Source organism: Passer montanus, unplaced genomic scaffold (assembly GCF_014805655.1).
Source record: "Passer montanus isolate IOZ18808 unplaced genomic scaffold, ASM1480565v1 scaffold8, whole genome shotgun sequence".
Taxonomy (NCBI): domain Eukaryota; kingdom Metazoa; phylum Chordata; class Aves; order Passeriformes; family Passeridae; genus Passer; species Passer montanus.
This window is the reverse complement of record NW_024373256.1, coordinates 4,484,821-4,505,905: the sequence shown is the minus strand read 5'-3', so window position 1 is coordinate 4,505,905 and position 21,085 is coordinate 4,484,821. Positions and strand designations below refer to the sequence as shown.

General features: G+C 43.3%; 1 protein-coding gene across 1 annotated transcript; it reads left to right on the top strand.

Annotated features, from left to right (window-relative positions):
* The first annotated feature begins 4,050 nt into the window (after positions 1-4,050).
* Positions 4,051-18,890, top strand: EIF3B (eukaryotic translation initiation factor 3 subunit B). The gene is made up of 19 exons (XM_039732338.1): positions 4,051-4,320; positions 7,365-7,557; positions 8,590-8,709; positions 8,799-8,856; positions 9,509-9,637; positions 10,637-10,794; positions 11,442-11,573; positions 11,673-11,739; positions 11,840-11,886; positions 12,648-12,858; positions 13,423-13,495; positions 13,961-14,083; positions 14,259-14,337; positions 15,152-15,290; positions 15,485-15,610; positions 16,090-16,167; positions 16,629-16,737; positions 17,119-17,236; positions 18,327-18,890. The coding sequence occupies exons 3-18, from the start codon at positions 8,609-8,611 to the stop codon at positions 17,220-17,222; spliced, it is 1,734 nt and encodes a 577-aa protein (XP_039588272.1). The 5' UTR covers positions 4,051-4,320; positions 7,365-7,557; positions 8,590-8,608; the 3' UTR covers positions 17,223-17,236; positions 18,327-18,890.
* Positions 18,891-21,085: the final 2,195 nt, after the last annotated feature.

Below are 21,085 nucleotides of genomic sequence, written 5' to 3'. Positions count from 1 at the left end.
GATTTTTGGTAAATTTGGTAGAAATGAACACTAACCTATTCAGAAAAGCACAGAAATACAAACATTTGAAATGCAAATACGCTTTCCAAAATGGCATAAAAACCAACAACTGCATGTATGAGCACCTCTCATTTTATTAGTGATTTTTTTCCCACTTCCTGTACTTTATTAGTCAGGAATGATATCGTTGACAGTGGTGGAAAAAAAAAAGGTGCATGTTTTGTACAGTGATTTTCCTGAAAACACCATCAGACACAAAAAAAATGTATAGATTTTGGACCTCCAGATTCAGATGTTACAATTCATAATAATGCTTTATGTTTTCAACATCCAAAGGACTGGATGCATTCCCTAATTAATATTCCTGTTATTTCTTAATCGTGGGAAGCTAATTAGTCCCCTCCACTGTACGCAGAGAGAACTAAATCAGAAAATGATGCAGAGAGAATTATTTCAGGGGTAACTGTGACCACAGTGCTCCCCTTTGGAAGTTTTTGTGCTGCTACAAAGATGAGAATGAGTCGAGCGATTCTCCTTTTCCTCCTCCCTCGGTGCTATTTCAGCCCAGTCCCCACGAGCGTGGGTGCAGACGAAAGCTGTGTATGAAATTAAAAAAGCATGGCATTATTGAAGCTGAGAGGCCCTTCACATCATGTTTGCACAGCAGCCGAGCAGAGTTCTGCGTGCTCAGCACTTTGAACACCGCAGGGTTTTTTGCCTGTATAGCATTTTTGGAGAAAATGAATGGAGGAATCAACATGTGCTCATTCAGCTATAGATTTTTGATTGGTCTGTACTTAAGCTAATAGCATAACTATTTATTTGGTATAAATAAGATATTCTCAGCTGAAGACTGCTTCGGAATCTTGAAGAAAAATACTGTGGAAAATAATTTAATTGCAGAAATAATTTTTTCAGTGGGGTCAGAAAGAGTCTGCTTGAGGTAAGTTATTGAACACTTCTGTATTTGCTGTAACTGCAGCAAAAGATTCTGGAAAACCTTGAGCATAAAGAAAAAAAAAAAAAGAACACATCAGAGAATCACAGAATGGTTTGGGTTGGAGGGACCTTAAAGATGATCTTGTTACAACCCTGTTCTGTGGGCAGGGACACATCCCACTATTCCAGGTTGCTCCAAGCCCCATCCAACCTGGCCTAGGACACCTCCAGGGATGGGGCACCACAGCTGCTCTGGGAAATCCATGCCAGGGCCCTCTGACCCTCACAGGGAAGAGTTTTTCCTCATATCTAATCAAAGCCTACTCTATTTCAATTTAAATCCATTCTCTGTTGTAAACAGTCTCTCTCCATGTTTCTTGCAGGCCCCTTCAGGTATTGAAAGGCCACGGTCAGGTCACACTGAAACCTTCTCTTCTCCAGGCTGAACAATCCCAATTCTCTCAGCCTTTCCTTCAGGAGAGCTGCTCCATCCCTCTGATCCTCTTGGTGGCCTCCTCTGGACCTGCTCCAAGAGCTCCCTGTCCCTGCAGTGCTGGGTGTCACCAGAGCAGAGCAGAGGGGCTCAGCCAGCAGCTCCAGGTGACAAAAGCCATGCAGAAACAGCTCCCTGCCCCAGGCCCTGCCTCACAGAGTGTCATTCTGGGCACGTCCTGTCAGGATTAGATGAAATTTCATACAAGAATTTGCTTACTCCTTCAGAATTCAGTTTAGGAAACGGAGCTGTCAGCTCCACTATTCTCAGATCACCTGCACACAATAAAATTCATGAGGCACTGCTGGTTGGAGAGCTGTGTTATAAAAAGCCTTTCCTGCAAGATTTTTTTCCCCCCAAATTTCTCATTGATTTGGAGTTTTGCATGTGGAGTACTTAAAGGAGCAGGCTCCAGCTGCCAGTGCCAAAATCTCTGTTTTTAAAAGTTGTTCCGCTCTCCCTCAGATTGCTGAGTAAGGGCTGGGAGGAAAAAGAATAGCAGTGAGATAGGACAGGACTGAGGGGAAATTTCAACAGAGAAAGGAAAAGGAGAAGGAAGGAACAGCAGATAAATCAAAAGTTGCTGAAAAGTAGAGGAAAGTGCAAAGAGCAGCCTGTGCAATGTCAGGGAAAGGAGAATCCAATGTTTAGATCCAGAGCATAACCAAAGGGCTGGAAAAGTGCTAACAGGAAAAAGGGCAACTGCAGAAATTGCACATTCCAGCAATACAGACACCGGGGGGAGTGGTGAAACAAAAGCAACACAGACCTCACACACACCCCTGGAAGAGCCATGGGATACTGAGGAGCCAGCTGGGACCATGGTGCCGCCTCACACTTGGAAAAATGTGTGGTTGTGATGGCAGGAAACAGCACTTTGTGTTCACTTTTTAGTGTCTGTGCTGGTGCTGACTGGGAAGTCAGGGGCTGGTCAGCTACCACGATATAACGAGGGGAAAATTTGCTGCACCAAGTGCCAGTCATCGTTTCCATCCAGCGGAGCTGCCTCCAGCAGGGAAGGGACTGGAGTGGAGCTCGGATGCCATCGTGTGACTCCCTGCCAAACTGCACAGCTGCCCTGCCCGCCCCAGCGCCCCGAGCACCGCGAACGGCGGGGCACAGCATCGAAGGTGCTGCGACGGAAGACAAAGCCTAAAAGTCTAATTTAATCTCATTTTAAAATGCTATGTACACTACCTGCTCTGCCCTTTTTTCTTTTCTTCTTCTTTTTTTTTTTTTTTTTTTTTTTTTTTTTTTTTTTACTGCTGGCATTGTCTGTTTTGCTGATTGATTGAAAGCATTGGGATAGAAAAAATAAGAAATCCTACTCAAAATGCAAGTGTTCGTCTCTTAAGTTTGAACAGACGAGCCATTTCTCAAGAACTTTTTCCTCTGAAATTGTCACCTCGGGATGGTATCCGAGGCAAATTCCAAGTTCTTTGAGCCACTCTGAATATACTACATATACATTTTTTTTTTCTTTTTTTTTTTTATATAAACACACAGTGGTGACAGATGTCACACTTCTTTGTATTCTTCATCACCTGAGGTGCCCGGTACAGAATGCGATGCTTTAATCGACAATGTGGGCTCACATCTCTCAAGTCAGTCAATATTTTTTTTTCTTTTTTTTTATATAAACACACACGGTGACAGATGTCACACTTCATGTATTCTTTGAATTCTTCATCAGCCTGAGGTGCCCGGGACAGAATGCGATGCTTTAATCGACAATGTGGGCTCACATCTCTCAAGTCAGTCATGTTGGTAGCCAACATGAAGACAGCAGAGCTTTACCAGTTCAAAAACCATTTAAAAATCACGCTGAGACGCCAGGACCGCGCCTGTGACCCCTCAGATCACCGCCCTGCACCGGGAGGCCACCGGACCCTTAAGGCTTCTCGCGGGCAGACAGAGATGCCGCGGCACGGCCACTGCCACCTTGTAGCTCAGGAAAAATGTTATTTAAACCCCACAAAGGTCAGGTGGCACTAACACAGCGCTGGAAGCCGCCCGGCCGCGGCCGCTCCCGGCTGATGTGGCGCTGCCGCCGGCCCGTCCCACGCGCGCCGCCGCCGCGGGGGGAGCGCTGGCCCGCCGCCCTCGCCGCGCCCCGGCACAACCGCGCCGATGTCGGCGAACCACCGCGCGCCTCCCCCTCTGCACCAGCTTGGTAGCGCCCGCGCGCGCGCCGACTGCCGTCGGGCGAAGCCAAGGTGAAAGATTGTAGGGGGGGCGGTAGGGCGAGTTTCGTGCCAGCGCGCTGTCCTTTCACCGCGGCGTTGTCCTGCCACCGGCTGCCCAGCAACATGTGCGGAGGGAGGAGGTTTCACTGGGCGCCGGCGCAGTTAAATGTAACGGCGCCCCCCAAAAAATGGTTCAGCCGTACCCCACCTCAGTAGAATGGAAGGCGGCGCCATCTTGGACGCAACCACAGCAGTCACGCAATAGGGGTGTCAGGTGTGCAGTGGGGTGAGAAGGTGACGAAGCGGCCGCTGGCGGAGCGGGACGGGGCTGGCAAAGGCGCCGGAATCGCCGGTGCGCGGAGGGGAGAGAAGGCGGCGGCGGACGGGAGCGGCGGCGTGGACAGAGCTCCCCCTGTCGCCCCGCGCGCGTTGGTAGGCGCCGGCGCGCGCGGGCCGCTGGGCCTGGCGCACATGGCCCGGCCGTAGGAGCCGCCCCGCCCCTCCCCCGCCTTTCCCCGCCGCGCTCCGCTCGGCACCGGCACCGAGCCCCGGGCCTGAGCCTGAGCACCGACACCCGGGCAGCGCACCGACACCGCGCGGCGCAGGAGAACGGCGAGGCCGCGCCCGCCGGCCCGGCCGAGCCCGAGGATGAGATCTCCTTCAGCGACCCCGAGGACTTCGTGGACGACATCAGCGACGAAGGTGCGGCACGGGGGGAGCCGGGAGCCCCGGGGGAGCCGCGGCCCGAGCGCCGCCGGCCTGCCGCGGGGCAGCTGCGCATCCTGCAGCGGAGCTGTGCTGCCTAAATCATCCCTTCTCTGAGTTATCTCTGCCCCGCACGGCGCTGCTGGTCTAAAACCTGCTGTTAAAGTGGTTCTAAAATCGCTGTTACACCGCAAGTGTGGCTGCCCTCTGAGTGGAATCACCAGCTCGTCTCCCTTCCTTCTGCCTCCATTAGTTAAACTCTGCTGTAGAAACAGAAGTTTTAAATGGTTGTTATGATCATTACAAACTATATTTAATTTTTGGTCTTTTTTTCCCATGCACCCAGAATAAAATCCATAGGTAAATAGGGTTTGAGGAGAGTTTCTGCTCATGAAGATGTGATGTACGTGCTTTGTGACAATAAAATAGGGAAAAATCGTTTCTGGCAGATAAAAATGTCAGCCCAGGCTCTTTTAAAAGTAGTGGATATTGACTGCCTTAAAATGGCCAAGCTGGTGTGTAACTGCACAGACATAAATGTTATACATGGGCTTGTCATACAGAAATCAGAACTCTAATTCAGTGTTTTTCAGATGTGTCTTCCAGATAAATTTTCTTAGTTTTTGAATAGCAAAAATACTTTTTCCCCATTATTTGTTCAGCATTTGTGCTATTTTAGGGTCTGTTACATGTATCAAAAGTGGAAAGATATTTCTGAAGCACAGGATTGTAAATCAGCCACTTGTCTCATCTGGCAGTGGAATGCAGGTGATACAGGTGCATTCTTGTGTTCCAGTCCTTTGTTTAATTTAATAAATCAGCAGCCAAATATTCTAGATTAAGGAAGTGTTTGCTGTTCTCAGTTTAGCAGTCTGTATAACAGCTGTTAGAACTTTTACATTTGTTTCTTAAAGAGACTTTGGTAAAATTGCCTTGGAGTTGGATTCCTTCTGTTAAGTGCCTCCTTAATGCACTTTGTGTTCATGTAGGATTGTTACGTTCAGTTCCTTCTTGGAAACTGGGCACATTTTCCATCCCCACCTATTTTGTTGTTAATTAATTTGGTTGACTTCTCAGCTGTCTGAAATCCAGTGTTAGTGGCTGAATTTCAGGGGTTCAGTTTGGTCACTCTTGCTGGTCTGGCTTCCCACCTGTGTGCATTGCTAGTTGAGCTTCCTTACTCCTTTCCCATTATTCTGGTGCCTCCCCAAGGAGAAAAGCAGCCCAGTGTGACCAAGCCAAGGCTCCTCCAATGCTGTGATAACACAAATCCTCAGGAGCACCTGTGAGCTGGACCAGCTCTAGCACTGGGACATCTCAGATCCTCTGCTGCCTCTTTTCCCTGGGTGACATTGGCATGGAAGAGCAGCAGGTCTGAGTTAAAGCAGAGGGGATGTGTTGGACACATCCTGCAAGGTACCAGTGAGGCTTTAGTTCAGATAATGACAGTGGTCCTTAGAATGCTGCCAGCTGGAGATAGCCCTGCACCCACCACACCCTGCTTCCCTTCTGGCTGCAGCAGGAGCTGGCTGAACCAGCTTCGTGCTCTTTGAAGATTCCTTTGTTCACAATTTGGAATTTAAGGGCACAGTGTGGGAATTGGGCTTCAGTCTGTTACAGTTTTGACTCAATACAGGGTGTTGCATTCTTGCTCACGAAGCTAAACATGAATTCCTTGGCCTACAAGGTCTTTTTTGAGAAGTGGCTGTGAAAAAAATTACCTAAAAATTACCCTTTTGTGTTTTACTTTGGTTTTCTCCTTTTGCCAGTAGATTCCCGTGGAAATGTCCTTGTGGGGCATGCTTTCATTTTATATATTTTATATGTTTTGTATTGTTATTTGTAGTTCCTGCATGCACATGGAGATAATATTTTTGAGTGATAAGTATTACAAACAACAACATGCTGTGGATGCTACATAATCTTGGTGGTAATGGGCTAAATATTTGTGATTTATGTTGCCCCAAATCAATGGGAAGCTTCAAGTGTAATAACCTGTTGGAGCTTAAAGATGTAGAAAGCAACTTTTTAGTAGTTTGAAATTCAAAGTAAGCACGTTTCTCATATTTCTTCATTGCTGGAGGTGTTTCCAGTGATGTTTCTGGGCAGAAAAGTTTATTGAATTACAAAACCATCCAAAATCTAATGTCTTCAAGATATCAGCATGTACAACACCTTTTTTAGTTTGTTCTTATATTTTAAGTCTTTCTACATCTGTTTGGATTTTTTTTCCTAGTCTATTCATGCTATAGATAGTCTGACTCTCCAAATTTTATCTAATTCAAAAATATGGCAGTGTGAACTTATTTTCTCTACAGTCTTGTATTTCTTAGTGATCTTCACATAATCTTAAAATTTAATGCAGATAGTCAGGAATTACTATGTTGAAAGATTGTCCATTGTGGAAAGATGTGTGGCTGTCTTCACAAGGCTTAAATATGGCTTTCAGTGTCTTGCCTTAGACCTTTGTTTTTGTGCTTAATTAAAGGTTTAGATGGAGTGTGAGTTCTTAATTACAGTGATGCTGAGACATGCAGAACTTCCAGTGTGGAGGATAGTTTTGAATTATGCTAAAATTTGTGTAATTTGGGAGGGAGGTACAGGTTGCATTTATTTTTATCAAAGTCATCTGGTTATAATTTGAGCAGGAGGACTGGTCAGAGGTCAGGTAGCAAACCATGCATTTGTCTGTGCTATTGTCAGTTTTGGGGACTTTGTGAGCCAGTTCCACCTCCTGAGAAATACTGATAGAGCAAGTGTTGACAACCTCAGTGTTTAAAATATATTTTTAAGGAAGACTTCAAGAGTTGGGTGCTTAAAGTTTGCCATGAAACCACATAATCCTGTCACTTAGTCAGGGGGTGCTGTTGGGGTGTTGTTCAGTTGTTTTTCTGTCAGAACGTTCATTCACTACCAAGTTTCTTAAGTGATTCTTGAAATTTGACATCTCTCTGTTTTCTTACTTTCACTGTTCTTTTCATCTTTGTCTTCCCTCTTTCATGATGTGAGCAGTGCCTTAGTTTCCTGTCTGTGCTTTGCAGAACTGCTTGGTGACATCCTGAAAGATCAGCCCCAGGAGGCAGATGGAATAGACTCAGTGATTGTCGTGGATAACGTGCCCCAGGTTGGACCAGACCGGCTGGAGAAACTGAAGAATGTCATCCACAAAATATTTTCCAAGTTTGGTAAAATTATCAATGAGTTTTATCCAGAAGCAGATGGAAAAACAAAAGGGTAAGTCATGGTAACTTTAACTGGAAAAAGGACTGAAACACAGCTCTGGCTTATCTTTGATTTTTAGTGTCAATGGCCAGTTTTTATGGTAACCTTGTAGGTGTTATCATCACCTTCTTCTACCTCAGCCTGTGCAGTCCTGACAGCAGTCTCAGTCACAAACAAGTTCCTGAGGGAACTGAGAAGCTTAATAGCTCATTAGGCTCCATAGTGGAGGGTGGTGGGGATTAATTATGGAAACAGTTTAGCTGGGTTTGGAGACAAATTTCTGTGCTACATGGGGAGTTTTTTTCTTAGTTTTCTGCTATGGCAGAAGTTAAAGATCCTCTTGAGCTAAAAACTTAGTAGTGGCTGGACTGTTTGTTGCAAAGTAGATTGTCAGTATCTGTAGCATATATTCTGAGTGTTGGAGGAATCCATACTTTACAGGGCATAAAAAGAGGTTTCTGGAGTTGGAGGGATTGTTGCTTCTGTAAGGTCAGCATGAAAATTATTCTGTCTTTCTGTGTGTTCATCCCTCTGTTTGAGATGGTGTTCAAGATACATTAGTTTTGATTCTGCTGGACTGCAAGCTAGCTTGGATTAAGCGGCCAGAAGGAATCTGAGTTCTGTAATTGAAAAACATTGAAAGAAAAAAGTTGAAGAAGCCTGTGACAGCAAGTTCCAGTTCCTAAACATAACCTGTTACTCAGCTGGGAAGAGCTGTGGATGTAACCTGCATGTTCCTGTCTCACTGGTGTCCTGGTTGTGTTGAGCTTGCATTCACTGCTCTGACCCATTCACTGTCTGGCCCATTTCAGAAAGCATATCAGATTAGTTGAGGTCACGCCTAGAGAGCTAAAAAATGTGTGTGAGCCTGTGGCCAGAATGGGGATTAATTTGCTGTTGACCCTAATTGGTTAAGCACAAGACAAGAAGTTATCTTATAGCTGCTCTGTACTGAATTCTTAATTCATCCCCATTGTTTCTGCTTTGTTTCGAGCCTGTTGTGTACTCAACATTGTCTTGTACTTTGGTTTTCCTTCCTTGCAGGTACATCTTCCTGGAGTACATGTCCCCCTCCCACGCTGTGGATGCTGTGAAGAATGCAGATGGATACAAACTGGATAAGCAGCACACTTTCAGAGTCAACCTCTTCACTGACTTTGATAAGTGAGTGCAGCAATTGTGTGTTATCTGTAAATCTGGGGATTCTAATCCTGAGTCTGCATGGAGTGTAACCAACCAAATTGCTCTTTCAGGTACATGACAATCAGTGACGAGTGGGAAATCCCTGAGAAGCAGCCATTTAAGGATTTGGTAAGGAATTTTTGGAAAAGTGGAAAGAATATTCAGCTTAATATTGAATGGTTACTTCATTGCTGAAATGTCCATATGAAAATAGAAACCATGTGTTAATGGTGTTGGAAATAGCAGTGCTGATCACATGCTGCTGTTCCTTCATGCTCACCATCATGCAGTGATGGGAGGAACTCGGTGCTTAATAGTTACACATAATGTGAAGCTTAATTTACTCTGATTATTTAAAAGTGAATAATAATTTTGCATGAGTCATTTAAAAGTAGATTTTCAAAAGCATCTTTTTATATTCTTAATTGTTTGAGGCAAACATTGGTGTTTGTTACCCGTTGCTTTGTAAATAGGCTGGTGGAAGAAGCTATAGTTTGCTTTTTCTTTAAAAACCAAATACCAAATGACTTCTTGTTTAAAATAAGCATTAAATATCATCAAAACACCTTGAAGGTCCATCTGTTTATGGTGTGCTCTCAGCCTCCAGCATGCAGTAATTGGAATTGTTTAATTTCACTTGAAAAACTGGTTTGCAGTGGTAAGACCCCAGAGTTGCACTCTCTGGTGAGACCAGCTTCCACCTGCCAGGTGGATGCTAATTTGTGGAACTTGCTGACTTAGCCTTTGACTCACTAACAGTTTTTTGCTCTGTTTTTCTCAGGGGAATCTCCGATACTGGTTGGAAGACCCTGACTGCAGGGATCAGTACAGTGTGATCTTTGAGTCAGGAGACCGGACTTCCATTTTTTGGAATGACATCAAAGAACCTGTTCAAATTGAGGACAGAGCAGTGAGTGTCCTGGAAGTGCTGGAGACTGCAGATACACTGCCAATCTCCTTCATTTTATGACATTGCAACTTTATAATTGAAAAAAAAAAGGCTTTTTCCCATTGCTGAAATAATTTTTTCTTCCTTGTGAAGAGTGGTGAAATCACATCCTTTAGAATTAGACTTAGCTGCTTTGGTAAGAGAACTGTGAAGTGAAATTTTATTTAAGAGTTTGTGGTGGTGTTTGGTTTTTTTTATAATTGGTCTATGATGCCCATTAGTTTCCTTCATCTCTCTGTTATAGGTGATTCAGAAAGACCTGAGAATGCAAAGTCAGAGTTTGAGGAGCACTATTCATTCGAGCTGAATATGTGCTTATGTTTGCTGCTTCAGATGACTCCTTGCTTTTGTGCTGACCACAGAGGTGTTAAAGCGGAATAGCTGGTTTGGTAATGGCATAAAGAAGGGAGAGTTAGTCTGCTGCAGGCACTGCACTTGCTGGGAGCTGTTAGGACCCAGGAGCATTTTCCTTAATAACCATTGTGCATTTCAGTAGGAGGAAGTTGGCTCTGGGATGGTGAGAATATTTGCTCATCACCATGGTCTCTGGCTGTGGTCTGCATTGCTGAGATCTCTAACTTAGCTGAAGGTCCAGAGTTGTGTTGTTCAGAAATTCAAAATAGTTTTGAGAACAGTGTGTTCTTGCCAAGGCTGAAAGAAGGAAATCCAGGGTGTTAGGTGGGTTTAATTGTTATTACTTGAGGGATGTCACTGTACCTGAAAAACCTCTTTGGTGATCTGTAAGTTGAAAAGGTCTCAATTGACAATTTTCAGCCTCAAGAATAGGTATTGTACATTGTGAAGTTTTATTTCATGCACATAATTATCACACATCCTGAGATCTTCACTTAGTAAAGGGATTTACAAAATGTGCTTCTACAAGCCAACCATGAATTCTTTCCCTTTTAGGGACACAGCATGAAAATAAACTTCTGTGTGTACTTTTTTTTTTAAATCCAGAGGTGGACAGAGACCTACGTCCGTTGGTCCCCCAAAGGCACCTACCTGGCTACGTTCCACCAGAGGGGCATTGCTCTGTGGGGTGGAGAGAAGTTCAAGCAGATCCAGAGGTTTAGTCACCAAGGAGTGCAGCTCATTGACTTCTCACCCTGTGAAAGGTACAGAGCATGATGTTGGTTTGGGCTAAGGGGTAAAAAGCATGAGGAATGAACAGCATCCTCCAAATCTGGAGTGGTGAAATTAATTTCTTAAGTTGTTTTTTTTTTAACATTAAAGAGCTCTGGAGAGAAGGATAGAATAATTTCAAGCCTGAGATGCATTTTCATTTGAGTTTTCAAGTAGCACATTTGGAAGCAGTTGGGTTTTATGCTTTTTTGTATTAAAGAGATTATTTACCTCTCAATGGAGAAGCCCAGCATCCCTGTACTTCGGGTTGGACAAGGCCAATGATTTATATTTGGTTGGAAATCAGTGTTGTTATTCTCTTGTCAAAACTATATAATAGGTAACAGTGTATTTGGTGATTCCCCCTCCCTTGTAACATGAATATGGAAGGGCTTGCACATAAATCTAGAACCTTTTGAATAAATCTAGAACCTGCTTGCACATAACCTCTAGAACCAGCCAGAGGGAAACTTTCTTCTCCTTTCTCATCCTGTTCTTATTTTTCCCTCCCCTGAAAAGTCCTATTAGAGAAAATGCTGTTTAAAAGTGCCTGGTATTTAACTACTACTAGGATGAAAGCCTGCTGATACTGACATATTAGATGGAGTTTCAACAATGAATTGGATTATTTCTTTTGTAGGTATTTAGTGACCTTCAGCCCTTTGATGGACACACAGGATGACCCTCAGGCTATCATCATCTGGGATATTCTGACTGGCCAAAAGAAGAGAGGATTCCACTGTGAAAACTCAGCTCACTGGCCTATTTTTAAGTAGGTTGAGAAAGAGAATTAGAGTAGAGAGTTGTGGTCCCAGACTTCATTTAATAAAAAGGCAGTTCCAATTTATTTATTTTTTTCTTTCTTGCTTAGATGGAGTCATGATGGTAAATTCTTTGCTCGAATGACTTCAGATACCCTCAGCATCTATGAAACACCTGTAAGTTCTTGCCTTTTTTGCATAATAATGAGAATAGAAATATGTGTGTAAGTGTAAGAATGTTACTAACTTGAAAATTCATCCTTTTCTCATCTTTTAGTCTATGGGTTTGTTGGACAAAAAGAGCTTGAAAATCAATGGGATAAGGTGAGTATTCCCTTGTAATCATAACTGCTCTTTAGCTGGAATATTTTAGTCTGGGGATGTGTTATGGCAAGAGTACTCTTTATGTTGCGTGGAGCAAAGAGCTTTGCATGTTGAGGTGGTCAAATTAGACAAAGTGGCTAAAAGAAGTAAAAAACTCTCCACTTGTTGATGAACACACTTGGTAGATTCTGTGCTTTGAAATCCTCTTTGTGGTACTGCTTACTCCAGCTTAGGAATTCTGTTCCTTGCCTACCAAACCAGACTGGAATGCAGTTTGTTAGGGAATATCTCCCTTACAAGGTGGTTGTGCTGGCTTAGAGCAGTGTGCTGTGTTTGCACAAGACACATTGACTCCTGTGAGAGTTTTTTAAGTACATCTCTGTAAAGCAACAAGAAAATTAAGTGTACCCAGGTGCAAGAAGATGGTCTCCATGGTAATTTAATGGGGTTTTTTTAGGCTCATTTTTTCTTAGATCTTTGGCAGTTACTCTGTGTGCAACCCCTGATTTTTGGTGAGATGTACTGATGAGACAACACTGGTGATATAGCAAATTTATATAGCTCCTTAAAAATCTATTTAGGTATTAAATTGCCCTCAGTTATGTGTCTGTTATTAAATTGCCCTCAGTTAAGTATCTGTGTCTGTCTTTGTTACTGAGAGTTGATCTTTGCAGCATTCAGATACTGTGAGGAAAGTGGTTTGTGCTTGTAAGTATCCAACTGAAAATTAAAACGGCATATTTTTAACTTTGTTCCTCTAGAGACTTCTCATGGTCTCCAGGTGGTAACATAATTGCTTTCTGGGTGCCTGAGGACAAAGATATCCCAGCAAGAGTGACTTTGATGCAGCTACCTTCTAGACAAGAAATTCGTGTGCGGAATTTGTTCAACGTCGTAGATTGTAAACTGCACTGGCAGAAGAACGGGGACTACCTGTGTGTGAAGGTAGACAGGACTCCCAAAGGCACACAGGTACATGGATTCTGATCTTAACTGGGAAAATCTGGTTCTTCCTCATGCTTCTTTTTCTTACAGTACTGTCTTTAAGTCAAGGCAGTATAAATTATATTATGTCAAAGCTATTTTTATTTTTTTCCGTTTGAATTTCAAGCGTGTGGAAAGCAAAATGTGTGTAATGTTTGCATCCAGGATTTGCTTTGACTTCAGTGGCCTCTGGTCTCTGAGGTCTGTGCCTCACCTCTTCTCCTGATCACAATTAAGCAGCTGCTGACCAACATGTAGGTCAAGCTGCATAATGTACCACATGTTCATCTGTCTTAATTAAATTTTATAACAGTCTGAAAAAATAAATGCTTTTCTACAATTCTGAAGTTATTCTTTATCAGAAAAATTTGGAATGTTTTTGGTAAGGAGGCATACTGTATTTTTCTGCTCTCATTAAAGGAATAAACCTTGACTCACTCTCATCCTGTGTCCTAACAGGCTAATTGAGGAGTTGTCCTTCTATGCCTAGTGATAAAATTATTTACTCTGCTGTTTTTGTGCTGGGTAATGAGCTGATTTTGGCCTTTACAGGGAGTAGTGACCAACTTTGAAATATTCCGCATGAGAGAGAAACAGGTGCCAGTGGATGTGGTGGAAATGAAAGGTAATGCCAAGCATTTCCTTACTTTTGAGCTTGAACTTTTCTGCAGAAATACTTGTGTCTTTCTTAGAAATTCTTGTCAACTCCTGACATAATTAGGAATTTAACACTTTGGAAAAGAGTGGGATTTCCACTTTGCAGAATGTCTCGTGTAAAAATGAGAAATCAAAACTTCTGTTGCTGTTGTGCTTGTGACTGACTTGAGAAGTGATGGAACTGAAAGTCTGTTATTAATCAAAATGGTAGGGCTGATAATAGCAATGTATTTTATAAATGATGGAAAACTTAGAGCTATAGTTAGAAACACTTCCCCTAACTCCCTGCACTTGCCTTATCAACCTGTGTTTTAAAAGAAAGTCCATTAACTGATGTGTTCTCTCTCTTCAATATCTTGGTTTTCTTTGGTAACTACGTGAAATCAGAGGTTTGTATTGTCCTTTAACAGAGTTTTGGCTCCTTTTGTTACAGAAAGCATCATAGCCTTTGCTTGGGAGCCAAATGGAAGCAAGTTTGCCGTGTTGCATGGAGAAACTCCACGAATTTCAGTTTCCTTTTACCATGTGAAAAACAATGGGAAAATAGAACTCATAAGTAAGTGAAAATCAAGTGAAACGTGCAGATACTAAACATCTTGCATGGCAATAGATGCAATAAACTCAAAATTACATCTGTTTGTGATGTTTTGTGAGCAATTAGTGGGGTTGATGCTTGTAATTGATGGCATTGGATTGAGATCTTTTTCTGAATTTGCCCTGTTTCTTTTCAGAAACTTTTGACAAACAGCAGGCAAACACGATATTCTGGAGTCCCCAGGGGCAGTTTGTGGTGTTGGCTGGCCTCAGAAGGTGAGTGTTGCACAGGTTGCTGAACACCACCACATTGATTTTAAAAAAGGAAAAGAACTACAGTATCTCACCAAGTGTTTGGTGTCCCTGGCAATACTGATTGCTCTAATCCTGACTGAGCTGTGCAAAAGCAAAGGCAGAGCAGAAATGCAGCTTCATGATGTGGCTTAGTCCTTTGCAGCTTTCAGTTCCTGTTTTTCCCACACCAGATGAAGAATGCATTTTTCAACAGAAAAGTGGATCTTTAGAAGTACCTTCCAGCTGTTTAGGTTAAATCTGACTGAGCCAAGGCAGTTTGGACATGCTTATGGCTCTTGTGATGCATTTGTTGTCATTACCTTGTGCCCTTTCATGGGCAGTACCTGTTAATCACAGTGCTGCTTTGTGAAAGAATTATCAAGAAAGTTTCACTTTAGAGGAAGTGAAAATTATTGTTGTCAATCAGTCAAGTAATATTTGCTTTCATGTGCTTTCAAACAAGCACTGCTGTTCATCTTAGCAATCTTTTCTTTAATCTCTCCTTCACTACTATGTCTAAGCATATGATTGTTAAACTTTGGCTGTCTTTAACCCATTTATTTGTATTCTTAAGGGCCACTGAACATAGAAACAGAAGTGTCATTCTTATGTGGCATTTTGTTTTTATCCACCACATTCCTTTCCAGCCACAGAGACTGGCAGGAACCTGGCTGCCCTCTTGGCTGCTGTGAGACTTTGTTTGCAATGAGGAGTTGTAGAGATGCAGCTTGTGGCATGTTTTTAGGCAGCCAGGCTGTGCTGGTGTGTAAAGCAATGTCCTGTTGTGCCTGTGCAGCATGAATGGTGCCTTAGCCTTTGTTGACACATCTGACTGCACCATGATGAACATCGCGGAGCACTACACGGCCTCGGATGTGGAGTGGGACCCCACGGGCAGATACATTGTCACCTCTGTGTCTTGGTGGAGCCACAAGGTACTGATGCACCTCTTTCCCCACCCCTGCTTGCTCTTCCAGTGCGTTGGACAGGGTTATTGATTAGGAAGAGAAAATGAACACCTGTCTCTGGTGGAATGACTTAGCCTCTACCACAGTTTTAAACATTATTTCTGAGCACTCCAGTGATAAGTTAAAGCTTATTTTGGCTGAGCTCTGCACTGCTCTTCCAGGTGGACAATGCATATTGGTTATGGACCTTCCAAGGCCGTCTGCTTCAGAAGAACAACAAAGACAGGTTCTGTCAGCTGCTCTGGAGACCACGACCAGCGACCCTGCTCAGCGAGGATCAGATAAAGGTAGGGTATTGCAGGGACTGTGTGCTGGCATGGATTTGGTGTATAAAGCATTCTTGGTGTGCTCCCTCTTCTTGAGTTTGAGGTTTGTTACACAACTGCCTTTTGCCCTGAATGTGTGACTAAACACATTGCTGTGTGGGACCTCACTTCTGGGAATGTCTGCAGATATTAACTGTATTATAAGCTCAAAATAGAAGTGATTGCCAGTTGTTCTTACAGTTAAGGTATGATGAAAGGGTATAAAGAAGAGTAAATTGAATTTTGCTCTTCAGACCTTGCTAGTTGTATGTGTACAGAAGCACTTGTATGATCCATAAACCAGGAGGCACAAAATTATAGTGAAGGGAAATTGCCTAGCAGAGAGTTGTTTTTGAGAAGGGCATAGCCTGCTTAGGCCTACCAGAGGAGTGCTTAGAGAAGATGATGGTTGTAATTGCTGGTCTGATACACCAGTTGAAATTAAATTTCCTGTTTCACAGCAAATTAAGAAGGACCTGAAGAAATACTCCAAGATATTTGAGCAGAAGGATCGCCTGAGCCAGTCCAAAGCTTCAAAGGCAAGACACTTTTGAAATATATTATAGATGAAACTATTGTAGCCTGTCCTTAGTTTGTACTGGTGATATGTAAGCTGCTTTTCCTGTATCATAAGTGTTCATTTGATCCAGATTGTTAGAATTAGTCCAGTGGGTAGTTCAGAGAGGTGCTGCTGTAAAAAGTCTGGAGAGGAACTGGTGTTACATCGTTAAGCAAAGGTGGTAACGTGTTGGAGTTCTTAGCACATTGCTGCATTAGCCAGTGTTTAAATTAAGAAAAGCTCTTTCAATTAGAAAAAAGGACACCTCACCAAAACAGCATTCTGATTAGAGAAGAGAATCTAAGTCAGTAGAAGGTGTTTATGAGAACAAAGTTTGAGGAGGCTGAGCAGCCCTGGCTGGGTTTGGCTCAGGGGCAGGCTGAGCAGCCCTGGGGTAGGTTTGGCTCAGGGGGAGGCTGAAGAGCCCTTTGTGCCCCGCAGGAGCTGGTGGAGCGGCGGCGCACGATGATGGAGGAGTTCAGGAAGTACCGCAAGATGGCACAAGAGCTGTACATGGAGCAGCGCAACGAGCGCCTGGAGCTGCGCGGGGGTGAGACCCGGCTGGCCACGGCCACAGCAGCTCCTCCTGCAGAGGGGCATGAGGCCCCTCAGCCCCTGCTCTTCTCCCTCTGCTTCCCGCTAAAGCCAGTCCCGTGTTCTCTGGAGGTTTTTGTACTTTGTATCCTGAATCGTGGCAGGATTTAAGGGGGGAAAAAGGCATTGGTTTGACCCCAGGATGAAACTGTAGCAGGAGACAGTAATGCCTTGGATAGCACTGAATAAATTTCACGTGTACTTTAGGATTTAAAGCACCAAATACCTCTTTACCTCTTGTTTCACTGCTGATCTAAGGGCTTTCTGCCAAGAGCATCAAATCATTCCATTGCTGCCTTGTTTGTTGTGTTCAGCGTTGGTGTTTTCTCCATTGCAGGGGTAGACACAGATGAGCTGGACAGCAATGTCGATGACTGGGAGGAGGAGACTGTGGAATTTTTTATCAATGAAGAAATTATTACCCTTGCAGAACCAGAGTAATCAATAAAACTGTGGTAAGATAACATCACTCTGAGAGAAACTCTCTGTCAACTATTGCTATAGAGTTGATAATTTGCTTTAGGGAGCTAGGTCTGTCTGTTGCAGGTGAATGTGGTGTTCCCTGAGTTGGTTTGTTTTTTCTGTGGCTAGGAAAGACAAAGTTTTTTTAAAAGTAATTGCAAACAGTCAGATTTGTGAGTTATACTGAGCAGAATACTCTGTAAATCCTGTCTTGCCAGAGAGATCAAACCCACAACAGCATCAGGGCCAGCCTGTGAACACAGTGTTGCAAACCTGTAAGTTCTGTCAGTAGGAGGAACTGTAGTTGGTATGAGATAGGAATTTTGCCTTTTGGAAGATTTGCATGTTAGTCTGAGACTGGACAGAGTTTAAATACTGTATTAAAGATTATACAGCGTTTGTCTGTGGGCTGATAAAATTTTGAGATTATGTTTAAATACCTACATTAACTCAGTTACTGTTTTCTAGAAAAGTTGGATAGAGATCACGTAGCAGATTTTTGTATAGTGATTGGCATGACTTGTTGGGAAATCTTGTATTTAATTCAGTGTTTTCCCAACTCCTTCTTGTGAATTCTTATATTTTATGTTGGCAGTGGAGGCTACTTCCAGCCCCTGTTGTAGGAAATGTCCTTTAGTGAGCTTGATGTTGTATTGAGGAGAAAAAATACTTCACAGACACTGACAGGATTTAAAACTTGCAGTGGGTTCCTGCTCTGTCATGTTTAGGATCTTGCTTAAGGAAGAGGAAGGGGAGACTGGAAATATGCAGCTGTAAGCCACCCTGCAGTTCTTCAGCCTCCAAAGAGCTCAGGTGCAACATGTGTCTCATGGAGCTGTAGAAAAATAATAGTCTTGATAGCTTTGACTATATTTGGGTCTGGCTTATGTGTTCCATACCTGGGAGATCTTTTTCTGGAAGGAAGAGGGAGAGAAGCTGCTTAGTGTATGGATTTAAACCACATGAGTTTAGGAGGAGGTGAAACACAAGCTGGTGTAGCCTTTCACCAGCCTGGCTTCTGAGGTTGAGCTGTTTGTATAAAGCACAGTAACTAACTCACCTCTCTTTTTTGTTTTTCTGCAGCTCCACCAGATCTTGTGCTGAAAAGAAGTTTGTTTTCCAAAAGCCTATATCAACTTTGGAATTCTTAATCCATATTCTTGCACTCTGGAAGGGTGGATGCACCAGTTTTTCTCCATTCTGACACATTGTAGTGCCTTTAAGTCTTGCTGCCTGCTGCGGTGAGATACTGGAAAGGCGCTGCTTTTAAATTTATATTATTTTTTTTCTAGGGTTTGATTATTATTTTTTTTTCTTTTTAAATCCACTACTACCAGTATTTACTTCCCAACTCCCTGCAGTCCTTGCCAGCTGGCAGTTTTTGCCTCTTGCCAGTGAGGTGAGATTCACCAGTGCACCCCTGTCTCTCACACACAATGTTTGGGTTCCAGGACTCTCTCTGTGCCCCCAGGGCATGGACAGGTGTTCGTTTGGGTTGGGCAAAAGTCACCAGAACCATTTTCTGTATGATGTGTTTTAGTGTGCTGAAGCAGCACTACAGCGGGCTATACCCTCCTCCTTTCAGATTGTGAAAGGATGTCTCCCTCAAAGAGCTGAATATGGAAATAAAAGCAGACCTATACTAAACCCAGGCTGGCTGTGTGTTGTTTGTGGGGAATCTTTCCCTGAATGGTCAAAGTCAAGCATCACCCAGTAGTAAGAGTGTGTTTGCTGGATTGGCTAATGGTTCCTTTGGATTTTTTTCAAATCTTGGTTCCTCGTGGCCCTTCTGGTTTTGTGTTGTGGTTGCTTGGTTTTTTACAACGTGGTACAGCTCATTAATCTGTTACATTGACCTGTTCATGGTGGTGGAGTCACTAGAAAGTGACTGGATTCTTAAACCATTTGCAAACTGATAAAAGCCTCAGGAATTACTGAGTTAGCATCTTACCAGTGAAAACTGCAGACTCCAGAGCCCTGCAAAAAAAGCATGTGCTTTTTGTTGCCTTTTACAGTACCTGTTTCATTTCCAAGCCCTCCAGGCTCAGGATGGAGAGCTGCAGCTTCTCTGTATTTATATTTGTGAGCAGAGCTGGGTGTTGTCAGAGCAGTGAGAGAGGCTGGCCTGTTCCTTGGAGAATGAGGATGTTCCTGTCTCCTCTCCTGGACTGGGCAGGGAAATTGCCAAGGTGAGCGCTTCTCACTGGCTTTCCTTAAGCCTGGAGCTCACTTGCACAGCAGGGTGGGACAGCTCTGGAGTGGGAGGCCCTCTGGCCCAGGGCAGCCCCACTCAGCTGCAGGTGGCCAAGGGACAGGGATGTTCTCAGCACTCACTTTGTCATCAGGTAAATTTGCTGTGATGGCCAGTGCACAAATGCCTCAATTAACTCCCATGTTCTCTTCACCAGGAAGTTTTCAAAATTATTTTCCCATAAATGGTACTGACTTAATTACAACAATGCACTCTTTAACCAGCACGTGTTGTTTTTCCAAAAGTCTGCATTAATTTCCAATTTTCTGCATTTGATCACTCATAATCCACGTAGACAGGTACAGTTGATTAAAGTTTAGTCCGCAGTGTTTCCTAGCCTCATTTCTCAATTAGACTGGAAAGAAATATTTTTTAGAAAGACAGTGCAGAAAAACTTAAAACACAACTAAGTCCTCTGGTGATCATGGAATGGTTTGGGTTAAAGCTCATCCATTTCCAATCCCCTGCCATGACAAGGACACCTTCCCCTATCCCAGGGTGCTCCAAGCCCCATCCAGGCTGGCCTTGGACTCTTCCAGGGCTGGGGCAGCCACAGCTTCTCTGGGCACTCTGTGCCAGGTCCTCCCCACCCTCCTGGTAAAGAATGATGGCTTGAACTCGCCTAGCAGGAATCATTTTATGACCCTTTTGTTGTGAAGAGCTGACTTCTCAACCCATTTTTGGATCACAAATGGAGGTGAAAGGTTTTTTCCCACCTCCACTCAGTGAAGGTTTCATAGGTTACTGTGTTTTATTCCTGGCTGTTTTCTAAGTAATTAAATGTAATGCCAGTATTGAATGAATTGAGTTCTCTTCTAAGATGCTTCTCTGAAGTGTGCATCATCAGTGGAGGAAGAAAACAACCCAAAAATTGCATCCGAAATTGTTCCTGCAGCAGCTTTGGAAGCTGATGAGATGTTGTAGTGACTAACAGTTCAGGCCTTTTCTCATCTACCACTGGCATTTCTGACATCACTCCCTTCAATTACTTCATCTTCTCTCTTGTGTTTCTTACTTCACATGCCTGTGGTAAATTATGTGCTACTGAAATTGCTTTATGGGAATGCACTTGGTAAATGATCCTCTTTGCCATATCTTGGAATAGCACTGGGAGCTGGAGGAGGGTCCTGTGGGGTTGAATCCATCTGTGTAGCTTTGAGCTCTCTGCCACTGCTCCTCAGCCTGTGCCTTGGTAAGGGCTTCAGAGGATGGGCAAAGCAGAAGCAGGTTTGTAGGTCCTGTCTAAAGCTGTGTATGGTGGGGGAAAAGGCTTCCCACAGCACTTGTTCCTCCACTGAGTGCCCTTAGAGGTCCAGAATTTGGGTGGGAAAGGAAATGAACCTTAAGCATTAAGATAGTATCTCTCCTTGTTTTTAAGCATTGTATGAAGTATTTTTAATGATTGTTCTTAAATAGCAGGATTAATTGGTCCAATTCATGTAATCCTGGAGTAGTCTTCACTCTGTCTTTATTTTGAATTTGTAATAAATATTCTCATGACCTTTTAACCATCTACAGCCCTTAATGCAACTTCACAGAACAAATTTCGGTCACTTGCTATACTAAGTTTTAACTTGTTAAATTCTAATAT

Bases quoted from the DNA above. Each gene is read 5' to 3' on its own strand.
- EIF3B (XM_039732338.1), top strand. From the start codon at position 8,609: ATGTCCCCCTCCCACGCTGTGGATGCTGTGAAGAATGCAGATGGATAC. The intron at 8,710-8,798 runs GTGAGTGCAGCA...TTGCTCTTTCAG, and splicing joins CTCTTCACTGACTTTGATAA to GTACATGACAATCAGTGACG. The intron at 11,740-11,839 runs GTAAGTTCTTGC...CTCATCTTTTAG, and splicing joins TCAGCATCTATGAAACACCT to TCTATGGGTTTGTTGGACAA.